Source organism: Mesoplodon mirus (assembly GCF_964341445.2).
Source record: "Mesoplodon mirus genome assembly, chromosome: 1".
NCBI lineage: Eukaryota > Metazoa > Chordata > Mammalia > Artiodactyla > Ziphiidae > Mesoplodon > Mesoplodon mirus.
In genome coordinates this window covers 83,960,186-83,976,357 of record NC_138976.1, presented here as the reverse complement: position 1 = coordinate 83,976,357, position 16,172 = coordinate 83,960,186, and the positions used below count along the sequence as shown (strand labels likewise).

At 40.3% G+C, this 16,172-nt stretch overlaps 1 protein-coding gene across 4 annotated transcripts in view; it reads left to right on the top strand.

The window, feature by feature from the left end:
• The window catches only part of PRUNE2 (prune homolog 2 with BCH domain), a 270,984-nt gene that overhangs the window by 218,230 nt on the left and 36,582 nt on the right, over positions 1 to 16,172 (top strand). For all 4 annotated transcript variants that reach the window (XM_082614415.1, XM_082614414.1, XM_082614413.1 and 1 more), the window contains exons 10-11: positions 3,516 to 3,595; positions 5,540 to 5,740. In XM_082614415.1, the coding sequence (XP_082470541.1) occupies positions 3,516 to 3,595; positions 5,540 to 5,740 (281 nt within the window). The remainder of the gene's footprint in view (positions 1 to 3,515; positions 3,596 to 5,539; positions 5,741 to 16,172) is intronic.

Genomic DNA, 16,172 nt, shown 5'->3' with positions numbered 1-16,172 from the left:
TTGGGTAAGGTAAAATACTTAAGCTTCACTATGGCCTGATTTGTTACCTAACAGATCCCAAGAGGCTTCCGTTCCCATTGGTAAAACTCCATGCTGTTCCATCGCCAACTACTCTGTCCACTTCATTTCTACAAATATTTATAGACCTAATGTATGAATGTGGTTGAAGTATTTACAATGGGCACAACTTGGGTTTCTGCCAGGTTTGCCTCTGGGCTGTTCTGGTGCAGCGTTCCTTCTCTGTCCCTGGGGTTTCCTAAAAACTCCCCACGGCCTTCTGTAATATCTGTGGATTTGTGAGTCCCTCTCTTCCCATCACTGCCTGTTCACAGCTTCAGCTTTTCTTTTCCCTCAGGTATGCCGCCTCTGGTTTTCTAGCACTTTCTTAACTGCGTCTCCGTGCCGTAAAGGGGCACTGAGAGACAAAGGCTCTATTTACTAACTTCAGTGAGTCCAGGGCACTTATAGGCTCTATGGAGATTTGTGCAGCACTGAAATTTTCCCTTACCTAGGCTGATACCCCAATTTTAATAACCTTAATATATGTTTTGTCCAACCATGACACAGACTTCAGTTAAATCACTGATCCTGCTATTATGTTTAAAATGAGGGAACACAATACCTTACACTTAGTGAATGCTTTATAATTTCCAGAGTATTTTCTTATGTATTCTATTTATTGTTTATTCTCCATAGTCACTGTAATATTCGGTATTCATTATCTTCACTTAAAATCACAAAGACGGTCAGTTAATGTTCTCAGAGTTAATAAGCTTGTCAGTACTAACCGCAGAACTGTAACCCAGGACTATAACCGCATATCTAGGACCCTTTCAATTATTCCATGATATTGCCTATAACTCACAAACATCAACAAAACCTACAAAATTTTAAGACTGATACTATCTGTCTTTTTTTTTTTTTTTGCGGTATGTGGGCCTCTCACTGTTGTGGCCTCTCCCGTTGCGGAGCACAGGCTCTGGATGCGCAGGCTTAGTGGCCATGGTTCACGGGCCCAGCCGCTCCACGGCATGTGGGATCTTCCCGGACCGGGGCACGAACCCGTGTCCCCTGCATCGGCAGGCGGACTCTCAACCACTGCGCCACCAGGGAAGCCCTATCTGTCTATTTTTAAACGCTTCATATTTACTTTGGAGCTAAAGCCGGCACCCTTATGTGCTCTCTGAAGCAAGTAAACATGATGTCTTTTTTTTTTTTTTTTAAGGTTGACTCATAGGCAACTAGAGAAAATAATGTACATGTGCATTTAGGGGATTTCAAGTTCAATAATTCAATCCAACACATATATATCGGGTATTTATTTCTACCAGGTGCTGGAGATGTAATAGTAAAGAAGACAGACATGGTTTCTGTCCTCATGAAGCTTCAAGGCTAATGGAGAAGGCAATTATAATAGCAAAAAGAACTACAATGAAGTAGATAACATTTTTTTCTTTCAGTGTTCTTTTCAGGCATTGCACAGTCTCTCTTTTTTACTGGAGAGGAAATGGAGGGACAGAAAGATTAAGTAACTTGCCATATGACACACAGTAAGGGGTAGAGCTAAGATTTGAATCTAGCTGCTCTCAACAGCATTTTGCTACTTTACAGGTACTACAGGGTTGATGTCAAAGAGAACGCACACAGATTACTTCAGATGACAAGGGGTCATTGTAAGGAAATTTGAAAAACTGCAACAGCGTGGGAAACCTAGACAGCTATCCCTCTGGGTCCCAGGACTTTCAAACTGGGGCCTAGAGCAGGCCTTCTCTTTGCCTACCACCCCACCTCCATTGCTGGACAGTCTGGTTTGCTGCATCCCATGTGGTGCATCTCTGGCAAGGGTTATCTTGATCCTGCCAATACGTTTATTGCCTTTGACTCACATGCTGACCCCTTGCTCACTGTTTTTCGACTAGGGTGCAGGACTCGTTTCAGAGAACATACAGGGCAGAAGCCACAACAAGTGTATGGAGAAGGAAACTCCCTAGGGTTGTGTTTTTGAAGGGGTCTGGGGGGTTGACGGTTAAGGACACGGGCGTTTATTTCTCTCAGGGAAGCAGCGCTGAATTGCTGGTGACAGTCCTCATTATTTTAACTCCATCATCCCGTCTTCACCACAAGCATGAGGCTGGTCTGTTTCATTCTTCTACATCCTTAGCACAGAGTAGACACTAGATACATATTTGCTGAATAAATGAAGCAAGTACAGTTATCACTAGAGACACAGGATTTTGTTTACGTCATAGGCTTTGTTAACAATAAGGGGCTTAACTTGAATCCTGAAGAAACTGATCATCCAGGTAAGCAAACTCCAAATGTTTGGTAGACCCAGATTGAGGGGGAGAGGAGTCGCAGTGAGAGAGGGAGGAAGGGATTTAGAACTTTAACAGAAAGGTTTATCATGTTTAAATTTAGATTAGTGCCTACATCAGACGTATTCACCCTAGATGAGTGAAATTACATGGAAGCCACCACGAAGAAAAATATATTATCGTAGGGAGGGTGGGAGACGCAAGAGGGAGGGGATATGGGGACATATGTATATGTATAGCTGATTCACTTTGTTATAAAGCGGAAACTAACACACCATTGTAAAGCAATTATACTCCAATAAAGATGTTAAAATATATATATATATATATATATATATATATATAATCGTGATAAATGGGGATGTACTGAACGAGGGTCAGGAGATAAAAATAAGTCAAGGGGAATTTACTGTGAACGGTGATCAGCTTCCTACAAGAGCATAGATTTGCCACAGTTTCCTCCAGTATTTGTCTGTTCCCTTCCACTAGTCTTACCAAGTGGGTTAAGTCCTGGGTTCAACAGTCCCGGGTTCAACACTGATTAGGGAGAAAAGATGGTAACTCATGACCAGAACCATCTTCACCAACTTATAATTCACAGTGAATCTTTAAATATTCAAAGAAGGAAGGAAAATAACATCAGTTGGCACCTTCTCAGGAATGTTAGGCACCTTACATTCATTGCTTAATCTTTCAACAACTCAGTGAGGCAGGTGGTATATCCCTGTTTTACAAATAGAGATCAGCAGAGTATGCTTTCCTCTGCCCACAGCAGTTTAGGTAATGTGCTCAGATTTACACAGAGGAAGAGATATATACAAAGTCAGGTCTGTACTTACTCCAAAGCATATATATTGTATCCCTTGTTGAAAAAAAAATTAAATGTCCCCTTACGTATATTTTATTAGTTATTTGCTTCTCCTCTTTCTGAATTTCTTACTTGAGGTGTTTACTTATGAGAACTGGCAGAAGAAGTGACTCGCTCTGTGCACAGAGTAAAATCCGAGTCCGTGGTTCTCGTTCACAGAAACTGCAGTAAGTCTGTATTCTAATTTAGGGCCACCTACAATGGATTCAGTACACATACCTGGTTTATTGAAAATGCCATCCTGGAATCTCTGGGTTTCCTTTTCAAAGAAAATTAAATCCCACACAATTTTTTACACTCTTTTGTTTTTGTTTGTTTGTTTGTTTTTTCAGACTACTGTCAGAGGATGTGGGAATGGACATCCCCTTTGAGGAGGGAATGCTGAGTCCCAGTGCTGCAGACATGAGGCCTGGTGAGAGAGCGTTCATTCATTTTCTTCAGCAGTGTTCTATATCCAAACATGTTCATTATTCAGTGAGAGAACCATTTCCTGTGCATCCAACTTGTGATATCAGTGATAAAAGTGAAGAGAGGAAATAAATATGTGTGCGGAAGGTGTTAGGCTTGATGTGGTTAATTTCAGAGTTGACTTGAATCATCAACTAGTGTGGGCCACCCTTTATCTCCTGGGCCATGCCTGGATCTGCCAATGTTTTCAGTTCCTGTGATAACTGGCTGCTGTTTATCATAATACCAAATTCTAACATCTAAGTTCACCAATTTATACTTAAGTGTGAGAATATTTAAAATTAGCGATTTAATATTGAGGATGCTCAGTATCCTGATTATTAAAAAAGAAAAACAAACAAAAAAACCCAAACTACACTTTACAACCCAAGGCATATACAAAAAGGAATTTAAAAAATTTCAGTTGCGACCTATGTGGCTCTCACTCTGTACTAGGTTCACTCCTTTGCACTGTACCAGCTACAGGATCACACCAAGATCCTGAACCCTGACGTTATCAGTCAAGCCTAGAATTGAGAAAGAAGGGAGTCAATTTTTTATTTCTGCCCGAGTATTTAAAGTGTATTCTTCAAAGTACTAATCACGTGACATAACTATTCTTAAGTGTTCTGTGGCCAAATAAGCATGGTAGCCACTGTACATCTGCTCCACTCTTCAAGGTCCACAATTCACTTTTTAAAAAGTGAATTGTGGGAATTCCCTGGCAGTCCAGTGGTTAGAAATCTGCGCTTCCACTGCAGGGGGCCCAGGTTCGATCCCTGGTTGGGGAACTAAGATCCCACAAGCCGCGTGGCGTGGCCAAAAAGAAAAACAAAAATGTTATATACATAACATTTCTACCATCACAAAAAATTTCTTTTGGACAGCACAGCTCTGAGAATCCCTGTAATATGGAAACCCAATGTTTTACAAACTGACAGATCAATAGAAACATTTTTTCAAGTAATACATAAAAACATTACATGGAACACAGTTTAGGTGTTGTCTATACAGAAAAAAAAAATCTTAATGACAAAGAAACAGTGTCAGCTTCCTTAGGACAAGAGACAAGACTAGAGTTAGAAGTCCAGAATTGATGGGTATACCAGATGGCCTTCAAAACATTTTGTGATAGGGAATCCTGGAATTTTTTGTTAAGGTATCTCTCTAACATTGTTTAGTTGGGATCAACTTGGTTAAAAATGACTTCTCCAGCTCTGCTTCTGTTAAGTGAAAGGCTCTTGAACAGCAAGATGCATATTACAGTGAAAGAGTGGGAGCTAATTCCATGAGCCTTACACGAGGAGACTATCACTAAGGTACAGGAACCAATGTCAAGCAATATTGGCATAAGAAGTAATGACTGCTTGATCAAGGAATGTAATCTGGGAGGGTACCTCAGTTTTATTACAAAAAAAAAAAAAAAAGCCAAAGAAAGTTCACAACAGAGTTGTCAGGAACTAAAAGACGTATTTTGGGAGTGTCTGTAAACATTACAGATAAAGTTTGTATCCTCCATTTCAGAGGAATGGAGTCTACATGAATCATTATAAGTTATGTGTAAAGCTTAACTGTTTTTCTTAAGTAATATGCACCATAAAAAATTTGATTCAGTATTATATCAATGTCAAGTTCTCAAACCTGAACAGGGCAGTTCTAAAAACTAGATCTCTGCCTGTTTAGCAATGGCTCCCACTTCCTATTTCTGCATGGCCAGGGCTGATGTAGCCGGGGCGAGCCAGTACTGAGGCCTGCTGGTCAAGAGTGGAGTCTAAATCCCACATGAGGACTTTTAGCAGGTGTGCCTTTGCTGAAAGGGCCTTAAAATTGTTTTTCACTGGGTCCCACACCCACTGTTGGCAGCCATGTGTATGGTCTGATACTTAATGTTGTTCTTTATCTTCTTTAGAACCTCCTAATTCTCTGGATCTTAATGGCAGTCATCCTCAGAGAATCAAACTCACAGCCCCAAATATCAATCTGTCTCTGGATCAAAGTGAAGGGTCTGTTCTCTCTGATGATAACTTGGACAGTCCAGATGAAATTGATATCAATGTGGATGAACTCGATACCCCTGATGAAGCAGATTCTTTTGAGTACACTGGGCATGGTAAGTTGCCCAGTTGGCAAGGCCAAAGTTAAGTGAAAAGTGAAAGATTATCTAATCTTATCTAATGTCATCTAAGTGGCTTTAGGAACAAACCTCTCATTGTGTTGCTGGTGGCTCCTTTCTGTGATTTCTAGAAGCTTCTGTTTGTATCTCAGGTCATAGGTGGACATGATTGACGGTTTAGAGCTTGACAGAACAGGTATGGCTCACAGAGGTCATACATAGCTATCACTCCTTTGTTAAACCCCTACTTTACGCCAGGCCTTGTGCTTGGCTGGGGTTGTAGGGAAACTGTTACATGCTGTGTTATAAGAAGATTGGGACCGGGTTTGCAGAGAAAGAGAATTTAATCTGGAAGATAAAATTAGAAGTGGAAAAATTAGAGCTTACCAGTTTCTCTGTACAAGCTCCCACTGTCTGGAGTGTTCTTTCTCACAGATCCTACATGGGTGGCTCCTTCTCTTTATTCAGATCTTAATCAGATGTCACCTTCTCGGAGGCCTTCCCTGACCTCTGTAAACAAAGGCATTCCCCACACCACCACCTAGTCACTCTCTATCCCAGTATTCACTTTGTTTTCCATGTGTCACACTAATAGAAATCATATCATTTAACTATTTGTTTGCATCTCTATTTTCTTTCTCTTCCCACTAGGATGTCTGCTCCACAAGGTCAGGGACTTTCTTATGTTTAGTGCTATATCCCCAATAAAGCAGGAAGGAAGGAGGGATGGGACAGGGTGTGCTGGGGGAAGAATAAAAAGGAAGAAAATTAAAAGCTGCTGGACCAAACACTGGCACTCCTGATATGATTACCAGTCTTATTTTAGTTCTTTCTCTTGCTCAATGAAATTGCGTTTGTTAAGAAATATATACAAATACAAAGCACTCGCTTTAAAAAATGGCATCATGTAGTTTCAGTTTTACAGGGTGGCATTCTCTGACTTTGTAGTATTTGAATTTGAAAGTAAGAGAATCCTAGCTACAGCTACTGCTTTGATACACTTTGAAAATGATTAAAAAAGAAATACCACAATTGAATGATGCCCTGACTTATTTAGAGCTATACTGATTCCAGCAGTTTCTTTCATAGAAGAACATAGTTATGAAATTAAGAGAGTCATCATCCAATTACTTAAGTCAACCAATGGTCATTGAGCAACCAGGGCTATAACCACAACCAGCACAGATTCAGACCCTGCCTTCACAGAGTGTAAAGCTTTATTTCCTCAAGCTAAGAAAACAGGAAGTGGCTAAACTACTTGTATTACAGATTATCATGTTTAAGTAGAGATTTTATATCGCATTTTTTATCATGGTCTTGGATTTTTATAGTTGTCAGGATATTTGACCCTGTAGGTTGAAATACACAAATAGGAGGTGAAAGGTCTTAAATTCATATTCTTTTCTGCCATCTCAGACACTCTTCCCCAGCTACTCCATCCTTTCCAGCTGACCCCAGCTCTCCCAGCCCTTCTTCTGCTAATAGATCTTCAAGTGTAAAAATCAAGCCTTAACTTAAAATCCCAGAGAAGACAGCTGTGGCAGGACCCTGCTCGTCCCTCCCTCTCCTCCCCCTGTACTTCCCTGTTGCCCTGGAGAGCTGTGTCACACCACATCTGAACCTTTTCTTTTTATAAATAGTAAAACTGTCAAGCAAAGTGGCGGTGGCTGAGCAAACTGGTAATTAAAGCTGCCACTTGCTGACACAGTTCTTTTTATTTAGTCGACACAGTTATGCTGAAAGAACCAGATTAACAGCCGCAACCCTGCTTTTAGGTCTTCAACTCAAAGGAGAGAATTTTAATGTAAGTTGAATTTTAAGTCCACCTTGATTTTCATATGAAAGATGTATGTTCAGACACTGTTTTAAAAACAACATTAAACACTGAAAACACAAAGTGCATCTGAATAGCTGTATTTTATAAACATGCAGATATAGATAACTGACTATAAAGAGAGAATACATTAGCGTCCCAAAGTATGAAATTAATGCTTGGAAAGCTGCGTGGTTTTCTGGTTGTTTGTTTGTTGTGTGAGCATTCTGAACTAGGCATATACATTCTAAACAAAATTGGAGTTTTTAAGGCACAGGCTTTCAAGTGTTTGGTCAGTAATTAATTTTATTTAATGAACACTTTTCATAGTGCTTACTGTGTGCCAGGATCTGTGCTAGGTGCATTATAAATATTAACTATATTAATGCTCACGTCAAATCTATGAATAGGTATTATGTTACCCCCAGAGGTTAAGCAATTCACCTAAGGTCATATAGCCAGTAAATGTCAGAGCCAGCATTCAAAACCCGAGTTGTTGTCCTCGACTCCTGGTCCATGTTCCTCTCCATAAATATACTGACAGTGAAGAGGAGGATCTTTTACTAGGTCAGGCTAGCACACCTGAAGTCCAGCCTGGTAACGCACCCTCACATTTACATTCCCTTTTATCCAGCCATTTTCCGGTGACTTGAGGGCCCTTAATTTCCCAAGTGCTTGAAGGATGTTTACACGATTTGCCTGTTTTATTCAGTCGATGATCACCAAACACTGCTGCCAGGTTATTTGCCCACAATGTGATTTTGCTTATGGAAAATTTCTGAAGCTCACTATCAAAAGATGTTGAATTAGTCTTCCCTTCCAAGCCATTTTCTTTAATAATTGTGTCCAAATATCATTCAAAGTACTGACATAATTAAGGCTTGACTTCCTTTGATATTTAGAAGTGCCAAAGATATCAGAAATATGTAGATAGTGAAGGATTTAACAGGCCAGTCTTTCATATTAAGGGAGATCTGAGCTTTTTTTTTCTTTTAATACTTTATTATACTAATCCTATAAACTTAAAAATATCCAAAGGTCAGAAAATTGATGATGACCTATTTCTGTTTTCCAAACCAACCGCAGAGTTATTTTTACCATAATTCAGGCCTCAGCAAAGCCATTTCATAAGGGAAATGGAAAAATGATAGAGAATTTTAGCCTGAATATTTCTGATAAGAACATTATAAGAAACACTCATGTGCTCTTATATTTTTTCTTCCTAGGCTAAGCGATGTTTAGTGACCTCGTTTAAGCTATCTTTTCTAAAACTAACCCCTAATGACAGACAGTTTCCTATGTGAATAAGATGCCCTAACATTTTTTCCACATCATCAGGTAGTCACTTCACTTAACTTATCTGCAGTCTTGCATTATTTTCACAGCCTACAGGCAACCAGCTTGTAAAATCAATTCCCTGTTTTAACTCTGCATATTAACTAGTCAAGTGTTAGGCTTATTCTGTTTTACCCACAAGCAACCTTATGCCATAATGATGATGTGGTATGAAAGGATGATTTTTTCCTTGTATTTTTGTATGCTGAGTTTTCACATTCAAATTAACTACGTACCTGTTGTCACCTGAAGAACTTTAAAGACTTTCTTAGCTGGGTACAGGATGTCTTTCCTCTAACAAGTAAAAGTTCAAACCCGGGGGGCGGAGTGTATGAAAAAACGTAAGTGGGAAGACCATTGAGCAAGTTACTCTTGTTGCCTGGGACTAAGATGTACTTAGGACTCTAGCAATAGCAAAGAAGATAGAGAAAGCCCGTGTCTGAACCCCAGCTATGCTCTTTCCAACTGTACTGAACTACACTTCAACAGGAAAAAAGTGAAGAATTTTCTCAGTTTGTGATACTGGCAAAAGATGTGAAGCTGAACTTAAGCTTCATTCTGTCAGGAAGGGTCCCTAGAAATATGTTCACATCATTATATGCTTTTGTAAAAGTTTGAAAAAAAAAAAGAAAAGAAAAGATTATTTTCCTTAAAAAGCTCCCTCCCCCCAAAACTATATATACTTCAGGCTCAAACAAACCTGAATCCACACTGGATACTAAGTAACATAAAAGGGAGAGATGAAAGGTATATTAGGAATGAAAATTAAAAGCTAGTTTATAAATCTCTGGGTATTTAGCATAATACTAAACATGTCTTGAATGACGAGTGTCATTTAGAAAGCACTCCTCCTACAAATTAAATTAGTAGCATTCAACCTAATGTTCTCTAAATCAATAGTCTAGATTAATACATAGCATGTTCAGGATTAAATTATGCCTATGTTAGTGATCAAATATGTCATGAATCATACCTAACCTCATTTTCTTCCTGGGAGTGATTTCTAACACTTAATACAAATAAAGAGGCTCTTCGGCTTAAAAAAAAAAAAAAAAAAAGTTCAAACATAATGAATGTCTTTTAAAGCATTTTCAGACTGTTCCCATTATCAGTGCAAGATCACAACATAGAAAGCTAGTCCCCTTTACAGATGTATGTCCCTACTGGAGGCCACAGCTGGCCTCAGCACCTCATCTTGTGTTAGTCTGTATGATCACCAACAGTGGACTCCCCACTGTGATCTGTTAGCGCAGGATATTCAGGAGCCTGTGTACTAAATCATCTCACCAAAGGCAAAAGAAAATGTTCAAGTTGACTTCTCCCCTGTGTACCAGGGCTTAATTGACTTCAACAGTCACCAGGGAGAAAGGCCTGTTATTCAGAAAAGGAGACAAAGAAAATCAAGCATTTCTTAGTGAAGAGAGCACGAGACCAAACATTAAATTTGGAGGGCCTGGGGATAGAGAGTTAAATGAGACCGGAAAATTTTGCGAATAGTGAGAAAATGATAGCAGTGGGAGGATGGTAATTTATAGTTGTAGCAGAAGAATTTTTTTAAAGTAGTTTTCTCGTATTTTTAATTTTTAATTTAATTTTTTATTTTCTTTCTGGCTGCACTGGGTCTTCACTGCTACGCACGGTCTTTCTCTAGTTGTGGCGAGCAGGAGCTGCTCTTCATTTTGGTGGGCAGGCTTCTCATTGCGGTGGCTTCTCTTGTTGTGGAGCTCGGGCTCTAGGCACGCGGGCTCAGCCATTGCGGCACATGGGCTTAATAGTTGCAGTGCATGGGCTTAGTAGTTGCGGCCCACAGGCTATAGGGCGCACGGGCTTCAGTGGTTGTGGCGTGCGGGCTTCAGTAGTTGTGGCTCACAGGCTCTAGAGCACAGGCTCAGTAGTAGTGGCGCAAGGGCTTAGGTGCTCCACAGCATGTGGGATCTTCCCAGACAAGGGATTGAACCTGTGTTCCCTGCATTGGCAGGCGATTCTCAACCACTGAGCCACCAGGGAAGTCCCAGAAGAATTAAATGTTTGGGAAGATACCATTAATTCAAGGGAGTAAAACAAAGCTACTTTTACTTTCTACTAGCTTAGATTGTTGACTTCCATAATTGAACACCTTAAGACAATGTACTGTACCCCTAGCTCTTATATAACTTTATTTCATTTATATCAATCAGAAGAGGTGGGAAAAGGAGGAGACATACCAACTTGGCCATGCTTTCTCTGAAACATTAGGAGTAACATTTGATAAAAAGGTCCAGCCTCGCGCTTCTTTTTATTGAAGTATAGTTGATTTACAATGTTGTGTTAATTACTGCTGTACAGCAAAGTGATTCAGTTATATATATATATATATATATATATATATATATATATATATATATATAGACACACACACACACACGTATATTCTTTGCATATTCTTTTCCATTGTGGTTTATCACAGGATATTGAATATAGTTCCCTGTGCTATACAGTAGGACCTTGTTGTTGATCCATCCTATATATCATAGTTCGCATCTGCTAATCCCAAACTCCCACTCCATCCCTCCCCCGACCCCTCTCCCCCTTGGCAACCACCAGTCTGTTCTCTATGTCCGTGATTCTGTTTCTGTTTCACAGATAGTTTCATTGTGTCATATTTTAGATACCACATATAGGTGATATCATATGGTATTTGAATTTCTCTTTCTGACTTACTTCACTTAGTATGAGAATCTTCGGGTACATCCATGTTTCTGCAAATTGTATTATTTCATTCTTTTTTATGGCTGAGTAGCATTCCATTGTGTATATATGTACCACATCTTCTTTATCCATTCATCTGTTGATGGACATTTAGGTTATTTCTATGTCTTGGCTATAGTGAATAGTGCTGCTATAAACATAGGGGTGCATGTATCTTTTTGAATTATAGTTCTGTGTGGATATATGCCCAGCAGTGAGATTGCTGGATCATATGGCAACTCGATTTTTAGTTGTCTGAGGAACCTCCATACTGTTTTCCACAGTGGCTGCACCAACTTACATTCCCACCAACAGTGTAGGAGGGTTCCCTTCTCTCCACACCCTCTATAGCATTTATTGTTTGTAGATTTTTTAATGATGGCCATTCTGACTGGTGTGAGGTGATACCTCATTGTAGTTTTGATTTGCATTTCTCTAATGATTAGTGATGTTGAGCATCCTTTCATGTGTTTGTTGGCAATCTGTATGTCTTCTTTAAGAAATGTCTATTTAGGTCTTCTGCACGTTTTTGGATTGGGTTGTTTGTTTTTTGGTTGTTGAGTTGTATGAGCTGTTTGTATATTTTGGAAATTAAGCCCTTGTTGGTTGCATCATTTGCAAATGTCTTCTCTCATTCTATAGGTTGTCTTTTGTTTATGGTTTCCTTTGCTGTGCAAAAGCTTGTAAGTTTGATTAGGCCCCATTTGTTTGCTTTTATTTCTACTGCCTTGGGGGACTGACCTAAGAAAATATTGGTATGACTTATGTCAGAGAATGTTTTGCCTATGTTCTCTTCTAGGAGTTTTATGGTGTCATGTCTTATGTTTAAGTCTTTAAGCCATTTTGAGTTTATATTTGTGTATGGTGAGAGAGTGTGTTCTAACTTCATTGATTTACATGTGCCAGCCTCAAACTTCTATGCCAAAATGAATAATAATGCTGTTTTTAAAAGTAAAGTGTAGGAAAATGTTTGTGTACATGTATACATACTTTTAAGGTAGGAGTGTAGTGTCCTTTCTTACTATGATACAACAATCAAAAAGCATACAGACAAAAACTGATAGATTCAACTATATAAAAATATATTTCTATTTGGGAAAAATCACAAATTCAAAAACTAAGCACAAGGCAGGAAAATAATTGCAATATATGACAAAGTTCTGTATAAAGAACTCCAAAAAATCAATAAGGACCACAACAGGCAAAGGATTTATCAGGTGCCTCCCTGTCAGTAAGAGAAATATAAATAACCAATAAACACTTAATAATTCTCACCTTCTTTAATAATTTAATATACATTAAAACAACAAAGAGAGAAGCTTCACCCTAAATTTTCAACTATTAAAAACTCTGATGACCTCCAGTATTGTTTTTTTTAATAAATTTATTAATTTTTTAAATTTTTGGCTGCATTGGGTCTTCAGTGCTGCACAGGGGCTTTCTCTAGTTGTGGCGAGTGGGGGCTATTCTTTGTTGCGGTATGTGGGCTTCTCATTGCGGTGGCTTCTCTTGTTGCGGAGCACGGGCTCTAGATGCGCGGGCTTCAGTAGTTGTGGCACGCGGGCTTCAGTAGTTGTGGCGTGTGGGCTTCAGTAGTTGTGGCACGCGGGCTCAGTAGTTGTGGTGCATGGGCTTAGTTGCTCTGTGCATGTGGGATCTTCCCGGACCAGGGCTCGAAACCATGTCCCCTGCATTGGCAGGTGGACTCTTAACCACTGTGCTACCAGGGAAGTTCTGCCAGTGGTTTTAATAGTGTGAGGAAATAGGTACTCTCAGATATTTTGGTGTGATATATTCAAGGGCAAAAATGCTCATAAAGCCTTTCAGTGCTTAGACCCTGTGATCCAGCATTCCATTGCTAGAAAGGTAACCTACAGCAATATGTGCACAAAAGAGGTAAGACACCTTTACAGAGATACTTATTGCAGCAAATTCTTTATAAGGAACAACAACCCATAAAATAGAATAAAAATTTCCATCGCTATGGGACTGATAAACTAAAAGACATCAATAAAATTGAATACTCTAGGGCTATTTTTATTAATTAATTAATTAACTTTTTTGCGGTACACGGGCCTCTCACTGTTGTGGCCTCTCCCGTTGCGGAGCACAGGCTCCGGATGCACAGGCTCAGCGGCCATGGCTCACGGGCCTAGTTGCTCTGCGGCATGTGGGATCTTCCCGGACCGGGGCATGAACCCGTGTCCCCTGCATCGGCAGGCGGACTCTCAACCACTGCGCCACCAGGGAAGTCTAGGGCTATTTTTAAAAATGAGCAGGGTTTATATTCACTGAGATGAAAAGAAGCCCATGCTGTGTTATTAGGTGGAAGCACATTGTAGAACAGTACATACAGAACATGCAGAAGATAGAGATTAATCATACTTTCTGGGGAAAAAAAGTATGTTTGTGCCCATGAGTATAGAAAGAAAACTACATATCAAACAAAAATGAGTGAGAGAGGCACTGGTGATTTTTGCTGTTTCCCTGAACAAGTTTTGGCACCTTCTGATCCATAGACAGATGTGTTTATCCATTGTACCACTAGCCCCCCCCACCCAACAATTTCTGTATTGCTTGTACTTTTATTAATGTGTTTTATTTTTATAACATGCAAAGAGAACAGAGTATACAAAAAAATTTTTTTTAACAAAGTAGCCTCAATAAAAGCATGCAGAAAACAAAACAACCCCACACAGATCACCAGGGTCAACGTAGAGCAGGCCAGAAAGTCTCAGACAGGGTGAAGAGGGGTTGGTGGATGGTGAGTACATTGCAGAGAAGAGCAGGTGTGTACAAGAACCTCAGAAGACAAACCCGCATCAGAGCCCAGAGGTCTGAGGGAGCAGAGACCAGTGGGAAAACAGGGTCCTGGGAAGGGAGCAGAGAGGAGCATCCGAGGGTCCTAACCCAAGTGGGAAGGGAGAAGCAGGAAGGGATCCCAGAAAGGGAGTCCAGGGCAGATGGATGGATTTGCACAAGTGACACAGCGCTTGATCTGAAGCCAAGGTTGCTGCTTTCCCATCCTGAGTAAGCTGCAAGCGCGGGTGGGAATGCAGTGGAAGCCAGAGTGATTGCAAGGCTCTGCAGGTGGTAGTAGCTGTTGGTGTTGGCATAAAGGGCTAGGATTGCTTCCCAGCTGGACTCCATTTTGCTGTTCTAAGTCACAGGTAATTACACACGTTTGAATTTGTCTTGCGGGATCTTCTGGAACATAATGGCTCTGTTGTGGCTCCCTTACAGATTACCTATACTTCCAGGAACTTGTCCAAGCTTTGTTCATCCACTCACCCTCCCAAGGTTTACTGAGTGCTCTCTGCAGGGTTTCAACCTAAGTGTTGAGTGGGTTGGTGGAGGTGGATATTAAAGATGATTCTGGCACAATTTCTTAGCCCAAGGAACTCACTGCGTTATAGTAAAATAAATGAGAACGAGACAGTTACACATTCAAGGTACAATGTGATAGCTTAGAAGAGTAGGAAAGGTAAGGGTCTGATCGTATTTGCTTCCTAACTCTGTGACCTGAGGTAGTTACTTCAGAGTTTTCGCATTGGTGTCATGTCTGCTGTTGTATCTGCTGTTGTGCCTGATACACGGTAGATGCTTAATAAATATTGCTGTTTTTATTATCAAAGTGCCATTAAAAGAATACAAGTGGAGTATAAATCAAAGGTAATTTCTCATGAAATGGAAAATTAAGAATGATAACATCTGAATTATTGTGAAAGCTATAAACAATCCTTTTTTCCAAATCACTTAAACATACATAGAATAACCATTGTTCAATTCTACTACTACTTGAAGTAAAAATGGAAACAATTGTTGCTTATTCTTTTAAGAATAACTAAATATGGTTGCTTTTTTCTTTTCTTTCTTTTTTTTTTTTTTTTTTGCGGTACGCGGGCCTCTCACTGTAGTGGCCTCTCCCGTTGCGGAGCACAGGCTTCAGACGCACAGGCTCAGCGGCCATGGCTCACGGGCCCAGCCGCTCCACGGCATGTGGGATCTTCCCAGACCGGGGCACGAACCCGCGTCCCCTGCATTGGCAGGCGGACTCTCAACCACTGCGCCACCAGGGAAGCCCGGTTGCTTTTTTCTTGATGCACAAGAATGGGTAGTAAATTTCTCCCCCAAGAATGCTCCGTGGGCTTTTTCATTGCCTTGGGCACCCACAAGTAAGAGTCTTGTGAATTTTTGGCCTTGGAGCACTTCTGGTCTACGAGGTTGTTTCTCACTTACTGTAAAACCTTTGTGTAGTATATTTTGAAAAATGTATAAGAAGTAATATCAAATTAATGTCCAGATGCACTCCCAGTAGAGAAGGGGATTCAACCCCACTGTAAGAGTCTTAGAGTGGGGGTCTAGGCTGGCGGTATCATCAAGATACTGAGCTGAGGGCCCCCAAAACACTCTGAGCACTCAGGATACACCAAGAAATGTGGCACAAGGAAAATAGGGCCTGATGAATAGCCTTTCACCCCATCAGAAAGACCTGCAGTCTACAACTTATATGATCAAGGATGAGTTAGCACCAGCCTATGCCCCCTTGGACCA